At 46.9% G+C, this 12,533-nt stretch overlaps 1 protein-coding gene across 1 annotated transcript in view; it reads right to left on the bottom strand.

Moving 5' to 3' along the window:
• Window positions 1-2,509: 2,509 nt before the first annotated feature.
• Window positions 2,510-12,533, bottom strand: part of uqcc1 (ubiquinol-cytochrome c reductase complex assembly factor 1) — an 84,705-nt gene continuing 74,681 nt past the window's right edge. Inside the window, exon 9 of the mRNA XM_078418852.1 lies at window positions 2,510-4,676. Coding sequence (XP_078274978.1) covers window positions 4,542-4,676 — 135 coding nt within the window. The 3' untranslated portion in view covers window positions 2,510-4,541. The remainder of the gene's footprint in view (window positions 4,677-12,533) is intronic.

Below are 12,533 nucleotides of genomic sequence, written 5' to 3'. Positions count from 1 at the left end.
AAACATCAGTGAACAGGCACAATATTTTCCTGGACATTTATTTCTGTTTTAAAGGTACTGTCCAGTGAGCACCCTTGCTCACGTTATATGTCTCATTGGCTCAGCAAGTCCCATTTGGTTATACAGCCAACAACGTACTTTGTGAAGCCTGTGACACTTGGCATGGTGGTGCAGCGGTAGAGCTGCTGCCTTACAGCGGCAGAGACCCGGCCGGGTATGATCCTGACTACGGGTGCTGTCTGTACGGAGTTGCTACTTTCTCCTTGTGACCGTATGGGTTTTCTCCGGCAGCTCCAGTTTCCTTCCACATTCCAAAGACGTGCAGGTTTGTAGGTTAATTGGCTTCGGTAAGTTGTAAAAATTGTCCCGAGTGTGTGGGATAGTGTTAGTGTACGGGGTGATTGCTAGTCATCGCAGACTCAGTAGGCCGAAGGGCCTGTTTCCGCGTTGTATCTCTAAAGTCTACATTCTACAGCAAACACGCCAGTTAACCTACCAACCCGCTCAAGTTTGATATTTTCATGTTCATAGGAGCAGAATTAGGCCAATCGGCCCATCAAGTGTGCTCTGTCATTCGAGATCATGACTGATCTATCATTCACTGTCAACCCCATTCTTCTGCCTTCTACCCATAACCTTTGACACCATTATTAATTAAGAACCTGTCAATCTCCACCTTAAAAATACCTAATGACAGCCTCCACTGCCATCTGTGACAAGACTTCCACAAGAAATTCCTCCTTATCTCCTTTTATTCTGAGGCTAAGGACTGTGGTCCTGGACTCACCCACTAGTGGAAACATCCTTTCCACATCCACTCTATGTTGGCTTTTCTTGTTTAGTTTATTGTCACGTGTACCAAGGTACAGTGAAAAGCTTTTTGTTGCGTGCTAACCAGACAGCGGAGACTATACATGATTCCAATCGTGCCGTCCGCAATGTACAATATACAGGATAAAGGGTACAACATTTAGTGCAAGATAAAGTCCAGTGAAGTCTGATTAAAAGTCTGAGGGTCACCAATGAGGTAGATAGTAGTTCAGGACTGCTCTTTAGCTAACGCAGATGCAGGGGGAACGTAAAGTCCAATGGATAGTACTGGAGAATAATGAAGATTTTTTTTTGAAAGTTAGAAAACATAGACATAGGAAAAAAAATACATCATGGATCTGGTCTGAAGAAGGACCCCGACCTGAAATGTCATCTACCCATGTTCTGCCTGAATTTTTCTGGAAAAGTCATTCTTTCTAGCTTCACTAGTGTCTTGGTCTTTGGTCTTTAGAGATAAAGCTTGGAAACAGACCCTCCATGCCACCGATTCCGTGCCGACCAACGATCACCCCGTACACTAGCACGATCCTACATGCGAGGGACAATGTCACCGAAGCCAATTAACCTACAAATCTGCACGTCTTTGGAGTGTGGAAGGAAACCGGAGCACCCAGTGAAAACCCACGTGGTCACAGATAGAACACACAAACTCCGTACAGACAGCACCCGCGGTCAGGATGAAACCTGGGTCTCTGGCGCTGTAAGGCAGCAATTCTAACGCTTCGCTTCTGTTGATCTAAATCGTTCTGAGTACTTACTTGTCAAATATGAGGAACCCTGCTAGAGATCTCAGGTCTGTTAAATTACATTTATACCTGCTGCCAGAAGATTATACCTACTGCCTGTGTATCTACCTTTGTTCAGCTGTACCAAGACTAGGGTGATGAACATCTGTGGCCCTTTCTTTGTGACTTCCCTGGTACACACTGGAACCTGGCTGACCTAGAAAGTGGAAAGAGTGCAGAGATGATCTATGTTGCCAGGACTCAAGGGGCCTGAGATATAGGGAGAGGCTGGGACAGCGCCGGGTTTGATCTTGACCATGGATGCTGTCTGTGAGTGGAGTTTGCACGTTCTTCCTGTGACCGCCTTGATTTCCTCCAGGTGCTCCGGTTTCCTCCCACATCCTAAAGACGGTGGGTTTGTAGGTGAATTGCCCCTGGGGGTTAAGGAGTGGATGAGAAAGTGGGCTCACATAGAACTAGTGAGGAGAGAATAAACAAAGTGCTGGAGTGACTCAGCCAGTCAGGTTGCATCACTGGAGAACATGGATAGGTGATGTTTCAGCTTGGGGCCAATGTTCAGACTGATTGTGGTAGGGATTAAGAAGCTGGAAAAAAGGCCTCTGTAATTTGCCCCAAGTGTGTAGGGAATGGACGAGAAAATGGGATAACATAAAACTTGTGTGACTGGCTGATCGATGGTCGACGTGTTTTGTGAGCTTAAGGGTCTGTTTCCATACGGTATGTCTAAACGTAAACAAATCAGTCTGAAGAAGAGCCTCGACCTGAAATGCCGCCCATTCCTTCTCTCCAGAGATGCTGCTTGACCCACTGAGTTACTCCAACATTTTGTGTCTACCTTCTATGCGAAAGAAGGACCCTGGTTATGGACTGTGGTGTTCTCAGGCAATTTAACGTTAATGACCACAGGACACAGTACAGTTTTCAATCACATGAAGTGAATATTTATACTTTAATCCCGAAATATTATCTGATACAATACAATAGTGAAATACCCATTGCTGAGTGAAGTGTTTTAATACAAACCGAAAGAACTTCACAAAAGCCAAAATATATATTTTTCTGTACACTGGCCTGTTTAGATTAAGAAACAAACCCCAGCACAGATCAGGGAGAGAGCTACTGCCTGATCTCCATTCAGTTACAAGAGACATTGACTTTGTTTCTGGGCCATCTCCTGCACCAGTAGTTCATGCAGCCTCAACCTTTCTTCACCAAATCCTACGATCTTCAGCCCACCAACTCCACGGATAGTGAAAGGCCTGGATAGAGTGGACGTGGACTGGATGTTTCCATGAGTGGAAGAGTCTAGGACCAGAGGCCACGGCCTCAGAATAAAAGGACGTACCATTTGAAAGGAGGAGGAATTTCTTTCATCAGAGGGTGGTGAATCTGTGGAATTCATTTCCACAGACAGCTGTGGAGGCCATTGGATATTTTGAAGGCAAAGATTGACGGATTCTTGATGAGTAAGGGTGCCAGGGATTATGGGGAGAAGGCAGGAGAATGGGGTGGAGAGGGAAAGATAGATCAGTCATGATTGAATGGCGGAGTAGAATTGATGGGCCAAATAGTCTAATTCTGCCCCATGAACATAAATTGCAAGAAAAATTGAGCAGGAATGGGGGTGAGGCTGTGATTAAGTTCCAGGGAGATCAAGCTAAGGCTCACAATACTTGGAATCAATCCCATCCCAAATCGACTTGAGGTATACATGGACTCTTGTCAGAAGGCTATGTCAGGGGGGGAGGGGGCACTTGTCAGCTTTTAACTCCATTCTTTTCCAACAATCTTGCTTCCCGCAACGCTTTATAGTCAATTAACTAGTACTGACGTAATCGGTTTGTCCGTGTGCCGATGAAACATCACTTCCTTATTGAAACACAGTGTATGTCCCACACTTAACGGCCCGCTTTTGAGAATGTTCCTGCAATTTAAGATTTCAGTGAGGGTTTGTAGTTAAAAAAAAAACGACAGGACAGTGTGTGAGCTTTGTTCTACTGACACCACTCCAGCCTCCCATCGCACCTGTTTACAAAAAACACAAAGTGCTGGAGTAACTCAGCGGGTCAGGCAGCATCTCTGGAGGGCAGGGATAGGTAACGTTTTGGATCGGGACCCTTCTTCAGTTTTGCAAGGGTGTTGCTTAAGAACATGGATAGGTGGGACCCTTCTTCAGTCGGAAGATTTACCATGCTTTCTTATCCCATTTTCTCATCCATTCCCTAGACACTAGGGACTAATTAGAGAGGCCTCTTTTCCAGCTTCCTCACCCCTACTACAATCAGTCTGAAGAAGGGTCCCAACCCAAAACATCGACAATCTACGTTCTCCAAGGAAGCTGCCTGACCTGCTGAGTTGCTCCTGCACGTTTGCTTTTTTTGTGTAAACTAGCATCTGCAGTTCCTTGTGGACACATTTCTTAAGGTGTGTTTGATCTTTAGGCCCATTAGTTTAACATCAACACAGAAGCCACATGGTTAGATTGCCGACAGGACAGATTAATCACAAGGTTTCAGCCCAATGACTTCTCATGGCCACCAGAAACGTGAGCAGTGTCTTACCCTTTCAAACTGTGTTGCCTTGTTGTTCAGTTGTTTAGCTTGGAGTTTACAATACTGCAGATCTTGAGGAAGGCCTCTATTGAAGGTCTCTTCAGTTAACCAGGCATTAACACCAGCAGGAAATGCCACCCACCTTGCCCAGCCCGCATCAGAAGGGAGGGAGGATATCTTATCTCACCTGCCTGGGGTCTAAGGAGCAGGACCGGGTGACAGGCAAAACATGACACTCCTAACAGGTGGATTGGGCAGAGGGCAAGAGAGAGAAACCCAAGGATAAATACTATGCTATTTCAGGTTGGAGGAAGGACTCGGGTTATCCTAGTCACGACGATGATTGGCACTAACGCTTCTGCAACCGAGTGAGGGAAGTGTTTGGGCCCCTCGGTTAGACGGCACCCTCTGGTCAGAGTCCCACATCATTGTAGGCTGGCGCCTCGGGCTTCAGCACGCTCTGGGGGTTGTCCTCCAGTAGAGGTCGCCACTTGACCTCTCCTGTAAGCAGCAGGTCCAGCCCATTCATCGAGTCCAGGTACTGCATCTGCAGAGGGAAGAGAAAGCGTCACAGAGCTACACAGCTTGGAGACGGACTCTATACGTGATTCCCTTTATCCTGCACGTGTACACTGTGGACGGCTTGATTGTAAACATGTATAAAATGGCCGATCTGGATGGAGGCGACGGCCGCAATGGGCCAGCTGCAGCTGGAACTGTGAAAACAGCACCAAACCCTGGCGACTCTTGCATCTGGACTCAGTGGGCTGTTTCTTTGTATTATGCACTTAATCAGGGATTGTACTTATATACGGCAATAATCTTACTGATTTATATGCAAAAAAGGAATGTCACTGTATTTTGGTGCGTGTGATAATAAAGGAACCATTGAACCTGACAATACCACGCTTTAGGCCCTGCCCCAGAACTGTTCCCCTACCCTGAAACACTGCGGAAAGTCACGACTGATAGGAAGTCAAACCTTAACTCAAGAGTCAAGAGTGTCAACTTCCATTAATTGTCACACCCACTTGATCCAGAACAATTATTTTTTTACTTGCTGCAGCTTTAAAAGCACATTAAATGCAACAAGGCAAAAATTAAATACCCAATACACATTTTCGGTTACTCAAGGTAAACCAGACTATGACAAATCAAGCCAAAGTATGAAGTGCAACCTTGGAGAAAGGCTGTAGTCCCACCCCGCTCACTCCCTCTTCTCCCCATCCCCACCTGAAAGATGTACAGCTCCATCCAAGACTGCAAGAAAGTGCAGACGTGGACGCAGCCCAGACCATCACACAATCCAACCTCCCTTTCTTTGATTCCATTGACTTCACGCTGCCTCGGCAAGGCCACCAGCATAATTAAAGACCAGTTTCACTCTGGGCACACCCTCTTCAATTAGGCAAGAGGTACAGAAGTGTGAAAATGTACACCTTCAGATTCAGGGACAGTTTCTTCCCAACTGTTTTCAGGCAACTGAACCATCCAATCAACAACTAGAGAGCGGTCCTGAGCTACTATCTATCAAATTGAAGATTCTCTGACTATCTTTAATTGGACTTTACTAGACATTATCTTGCACAAAACGTTCTACCCTTTATCCTGGATCTGGACCAAAATGGCGGCGCTGCCCTAGCAGCTGCGGCTCACCTGCAGTCCATTTGTCTTTGTGTTTTTGTTGTTTTTTTTGTCTTAATTGTAGTTGTGATGTGGTGTTTTTGTGTTTGTGTACTATGTGTGTGTGTGGGGGGGAGGGGGGGAACTGTAACATTGTAAATATGTGTCCCTTCCGAACGGAGACCCGACCTTTGTTTTCTGGGTGGTGTCTCCGTTCCTGCTGCGGCCTACCATCGGCCCAACTCCTGGAGCTGTCGGCCTCCAGGGCTCTGGTTCGCAGAGCCCGCGGATCGGACTTACCATCACCGGAGCCGGCCGTCCTCGGAGGCAGCGGGAGCGGCTGCGACTCGCCTTAGGCTCGGGCCGCGTGGATGCCGACATCGGGAGCTCTGGCAGCGGCAGCGGGTTCGCCCACCCCGGATCGCGGGGCTTGGGTTGAGGACATTTCACCGTCCGGCGCGGCCTAAGATATGCCGCGGGATATTTCTCTGCTGGGCGGGGGCTTCAATGTCGGGAGCCACGACCGCCCCGACGTGCAGCAACAGCAGCAGCGTGTTCGCCCGCCCCGGATCGGACTTATCATCGGCGGAGCCGGCCGTCTTCGGAGGCTGCGGGAGCGGCTGCGACTCGCCTTGGGCTTGGCCCGCTGTGGACCGTCCGGTGCGGCCTGCAACCACAACAACCTGACTGCGGGCGAGGACAGCAGGAGAAGGGAAAGACATTGTGGCCTTCCATCACAGTGAGGAGAGGACTGGAGGAGACTCACTGTGATGGATGTTTCTTTGATGGATGTTTCTTTTTTGTGTGTTTTTGGGGTTGGGTAATTTGAATGCCTATTTAATGCTTTTATTGTTGGACTGTGTTTTTTGGGGGTTTTGGGGTTGTGTAATTTGAATGCCTATTTAATGCTTTTATTGTTGTACTATGTTTTTGGGGGTTTTGGGGTTGGGTAATTTGAATGCCTATTTAATGCTTTTATTGTTGTACTATGTTTTTGGGGGTTTTGGGGTTGTGTAATTTGAATGCCTATTTAATGCTTTTATTGTTGGACTGTGTTTTGGGGGTTTTTGGGGTTGTGTAATTTTAATGCTTATTTAATGCTTTTATTGTTGGACTGTGGGTGACTGAATTTCGTCCAATATTGGATGACAAATAAAGCTATCTTGAATCTTGAATCTTGAATCTTGAATGGCTTGATTGTAATCATGTATAAGTCTTTCCACTGACTGGTTAGCAAGCAACAAAGGGCTTTTCACTGTACCTCGGTACACATGACAATAAACTAAACGAACAAACTAACTAGTAGATAGACACAAAAAGCTGGAATAACTCAGCGGGTCAGGCAGCATCTCTGAAGAAAAAGAATAGGTGACGTTTTGGGTCGGTGCTGAATTAGGGTTACATAGAAACATAGAAAATAGGTGCAGGAGTAGGCCATTCGGCCCTTCGAGCCTGCACCGCCATTCAATATGATCATGGCTGATCATCCAGCTCAGTAACCTGTACCTGCCTTCTCTCCATACCCCCTGATCCCTTTAGCCACAAGGGCCACATCTAACTCCCTCTTAAATATAGCCAATGAACTGGCCTCAACTACCTTCTGTGGCAGAGAATTCCACAGACTCACCACTCTCTGTGTGAAGAAATGTTTTCTCATCTCGGTCCTAAGAGACTTCCCCCTTATCCTTAAGCTGTGACCCCTGGTTCTGGACTTCCCCAACATCGGGAACAATCTTCCCGCATCGAGCCTCTACAACCCCTTAAGAATTTTATATGTTTCTATAAGATCCCCCCTGTTTTCTAAATTCCAGCGAGTATAAGCCTAGTCTATCCAGTCTTTCTTCATAGAATCTAGCTGGTTGTGGTTAAGGTTATGTAAGGTGGTTTAAGAATCTGATGGTCGATGGGAAGAAGCTGTTCTTGAACCTGTAAGTCACGGTTCTCATGCCCCTGTACATTCTCCCCGATGGTAGCAGTGAGATGAGAGCTTGGCCAGGGTAGAGTGGGACATTGTCAAGGTTTCTCTCTCCACAGATGTGCCTGATCTGATGAATTTTGAGGCGTTTTTTGAATCACTTCACCAAAATGATTCCAGGTTGTAACTAAAGATTGAACAGAGTGGTATTCCATTCTCACTCAGAGGGTAATACAGGTCCAACACTGATTTTCTGGCAACTGGTGGTCCGGCTCCTCCTTTAATCCGGACCCCCTCCCCCCGGAAGTTCCCCCCAAAATGTGGCGGCCTGGGTGAGGCAGCTGTTCCTGACCTCACTGGCAGTCCCGCACTAATCGGCTGGGGATCTGGAAATCCGGTAAAACGGATAATAAGGCAAAGCTCTGGAACCAAATGTGCCAAAAAATCAGTGGTGGACCTGTAAAAGATCTCCAGGAAAGGATTCGCAACGGGAGAGATGGGGTTAGTGTTTCCACTTGTGGTCTGGAATAGACCCAAGGGAAATAAATGTGAGGTGGTGAGAAATTCATTCAGTTTGGAAAACTATCTTCCACCCTGGGAGGGCTGTGCAAATACACCTGGTGCTTCCGAGGAGAATCTAGCTGTTGCCTGATGTCAAAAAAGGGCTGTTAAGTTCCTGGTCAGATGAAGAGGTTCTTGAAGGAGAGTGATGTGGATAAAAGTGATGGTTGAAAGATACAGCATGGAAAGAGGCCCTTCAGCCCACCGAGCCCGTGCCACCCAACAATCACCCGTACACTAGTTCTATCCTACACATTGGGGACAATTTACAGAAGCCAATTAACCTACAAACCTGCACTTCTTAGGAATGTGGGAGGAAACCGGAGCACCCGTAGAAAACCCACACGGTCACGGGGAGAACGTACAAACTTCGTACAGGCAGCACCCGTACTCAGGATCGAACCTGCATCTCTGGCGCTATAAGACAGCAGCACTACCGCTGCGCCACTGAGCTGCCCAATGTGATGAAGAGTGATGTGGAGCAGAAACCAACTGTCCCATTTCTCTGTTGTAAATTCTTGGTGTTAAATCTTTGGGGTGTAATGCCAGGAATAGGGCTACATCAGTTCCAAATCTCAAACACAAAATTCAGCAAGGAACAACAGGTTAAAGCACAGTCTGTCAACCCCACCATTGAAGGGATCTAGAGGAGTTGCTGTCTAAAAAAATGCAGCTAGCATCATCAAAGACCCACATCACCCTGGCCACACTCTCATTTCACTCCTACCAAGATTAACTTCTTCTCAACAACCATCAGGCTGTTGAACACAACACACTAACCCCGACTGTGAACTGGGGAGTGTCTTTGGTTGCACTAAGGACTTTTGAGTTCTTATAGTTATAGTTTATTGATTTTTTTGAACATAGAACAGGAAGAGGCCCTTCGGCCCATGATGTCCATACCGTACATGACTCCAAGACCAACTCTTAACTACTTGCACGTGATCCATATTCCTCTATTCCCTGGATATCCACGTCCCTATCCAATCCAAAAGTCTCTAAAACTATCGTATCTGCCTCCACCCCCGCCCCCGACAGCACGCTCCAGGCACCCACCACCCTCTGTGAAAAAAACTTGTCTCGCACATCTCATTCAAACTTTGTGCCTCTCACATTAAAACTATGCCCTCTCATATTTAATATTTTCCATCCTGGCAAAGATTCTGGATGTCTACCCTATCTATGCCTCTCATAATTTTATATACTTCTATCAGCTCTGCCCTCGACCTCTTGCATTCCAGGGAAAAAAGTCCAAGTCTATCCCACCTCTCCTTGTAGTAAAGAACCCCCTATCTCAGGCATCATTCCTGTAAAACTGAAGAAGGGTCCCGACCTGAAACGTCACCTGTCCATGTTCTCCAGAGATGCTGCGAGACCCGCTGTTACCCCAGTAGTCTGTGTCTTTTTTTAACCTTCTAGTAAACCTCCTCTGCACTCTCTCCAAAGCCCCCACATCCTTCCTGTAATCTTTATTATATTTTACCTGTGCGGATTGTGTTTACAAGCCTGTGAAGCTGCTGTAAGTGAGAATGTAGTTGTTCCGTTGTCAGTACATATGATCATTAAACATTCTTGACCCTTAAACAGCAACAGAGCTGTAGAAATGGCTGTGCTAGATTATTGCCCATTCAGCTATGAGTGTAAGGGGTTAATGCAGTGAAGGGTTTGCTTCAGTTTTTGATTGACTCCAAGGGGAAAATAAAACTGGCAGTGAAGGGAGGTGAATGATGGTCACTGCCCGGTACTGTGCAAAGCAACGTGCCCCTCCCTGCCTGACTCTGCTGACTAACTTTACCTGACTTCACAAAACCCTTCTCCCCCTGTCAAACCGGTTGAGAATGGAAGATCAGGTAATTGTTCACTTCCTCCTGTTTGAATGCGCACTGAATGTACGATTCGCAGCCCCAACACATCCCAGCGCCCAAGGTTTATGTTTTAGAAAGGAAATTTCTCGGATGATCTGACCGCACTGGTCACGGCTCTCTCATTCCCCCGTGGTGGTGAGTACAAGTCGCCGTCTGTTCAGTGACACCTTTCAATGCGGCTAAATCCCCGGCACTTCCAGAAATTAAAAAAATATTCTTTCCTGTCGGGATTGCGGCTAACCTGGAGGAGGAATTCACAGCACATGTTCGTGTTTTGCATCGAGAGCCCTCCCTTAGCGCAGAGGTTTCTTTGAGGAAGGTGTGGAGCGGGGAGGAGAGGGTTTTATTTGAGCCCCATTGCCAACCAATCCTTGTGCACACATTCACATTCACGCTTCCCATCTCCGGGGCTGTTGTTGGATTCTCACAACATTTTTTGCTTTTACCATTTTTAAGGGGCAGCTTCCCTTCTATTATCAGGCTTCTGAATGGTCCTTCCATAAGCTATGGAACTGTCAGATTCACCTCTACCCCATTGCAGACATTAGACTTTCTCTGGAACTGGTGTACCACAATGCTGAGAACCATATTCTGCACTCTGTACCTTTCCCTTTGCTCTACTGATTGTACTTGAGTTTGATTTGATAGGACACAAAGTGCTGGAGTAACTCAGCGGGCCAGGCAGCATCTGTGGAGGGAATGGACCGAAGACATAGAGTGATACAGCATGGAAACAGGCCCTTCAGCCTGTCCATGGACCATGCTGACCAAGATGCCCCATCACATCCAGTCTGTCCACCCCACCATTGAAGGGATGTGTAAGAGTCGCTGCCTCAAAAAGGCAGCCGGCATCATCAGCGACTCACATCAGAGACCCACACCAGAGACCCACATCAGAGACCCACACCAGAGACCCACACCAGAGACCCACATCAGAGACCCACACCAGAGACCAACACCAGAGACCCACATCAGAGACCCACACCAGAGACCCACACCAGAGACCCACACCAGAGACCCACATCAGAGACCCACACCAGAGACCCACACCAGAGACCCACATCAGAGACCCACACCAGAGACCCACACCAGAGACCCACACCAGAGACCCACATCAGAGACCCACACCAGAGACCCACACCAGAGACCCACACCAGAGACCCACATCAGAGACCCACACCAGAGACCCACACCACCCTGGCCACACTCTCATTTCACTCCTGTCCGGCAAGAAGCTATAAATCTTGACCATCGGGTTCAAGATGAATTTCTTCTCAACAACCATCAGGCTCTTGAACACGACACAACTCTAATGCCCCCCCACCCCCACTAGCATAAATGAGGCCCTCAGACATGTCTCCTCTGTATCCCGTAGCTCCGCATTTGGTCCATATCCCACTAAGCCTTTCCATCCATCTCAGATTTCCGGTTAGTTCAGACTGATCCATCTGAAGAAGGGTTCCAGTCCAAAGAAACGTCTGTCCACAGAAGCTACCTGGGCCTCTGTTCCTCGAGCACTTTGTACTTTGATCAACACAACAGGTATTGGATTGGCAAATTCATTTTGAGATGAATATGTGATGAATCAAATCTTGGAAACAAAAGCAGGGGTTTCAATGTATTTCAAAAATATGAATCTAAATAGAGTGCAGGAACAAAGATCAGGGGATACCGATAAATCAGAAAAAGCAGCATTGCATGCTGCCAAATAAAAGCTTTATTTTTAGAGAGATGGAATTTTGAAGGCAGTGAGGTGATGTTAAACTTGCGATGAACCTTGATTGGAACTTAAGGCCAATACTAAAGCTGTGAAACAATACCCAAGATAAAAATAAAATGCTGGAGTAACTCAGCGGGTCAGGTAGCATCTCTGGAGAGAAGGAATGGGTGACGTTCTGAGTCGAGACCCTTCTTCAGACTGAGAGACAAGGAAAGGTGGAGCCCACAATGGTCCATTGTTGGCTGTGGAAAAGGTGATAACAAATTATACAAACAGTGAAACTCAACAGGACAACAGTGAAACTGGTACGACGACTAGGGTGGGAGAGGGGTGGGGAGAGGGGATGTAAGGGTTACTTCAATACTATACTTGATACTATACCTTTTGGTTTGGCTAAACGTACTGGGTTTCTCTCTCTCTCTCTCTCTCTTTAAAAGAGAACCCTGCAGGAGTTTTAATGGAGACCCTTAAAACTAAAGCATGTCTACGACAACATTGGCTCACAGTTGCCAACTGCGTGTTGGCCAAATAAAGATACCTTATGTTTCCTGTTCAGGTTTAAATCAAGAAGTTGTGTTTATTGTCATAGGCACAGATACAGTGGAAAAAAGTTTTTCCTCATCTCCGTTCTAAATGACCCACCCCTTATTCTCAAACTGTGGCCTCTGGTTCTGGACTCCCCCAACATTGGGAACATGTTTCCTGCCTCTAACGTGTCCA

The sequence above is a fragment of the Rhinoraja longicauda genome, chromosome 22, assembly GCF_053455715.1.
Source record: "Rhinoraja longicauda isolate Sanriku21f chromosome 22, sRhiLon1.1, whole genome shotgun sequence".
Classification (NCBI taxonomy): domain Eukaryota; kingdom Metazoa; phylum Chordata; class Chondrichthyes; order Rajiformes; family Arhynchobatidae; genus Rhinoraja; species Rhinoraja longicauda.
Note: the sequence above shows the minus strand (reverse complement) of the source record. Positions and strands in the feature narration are given on the sequence as shown.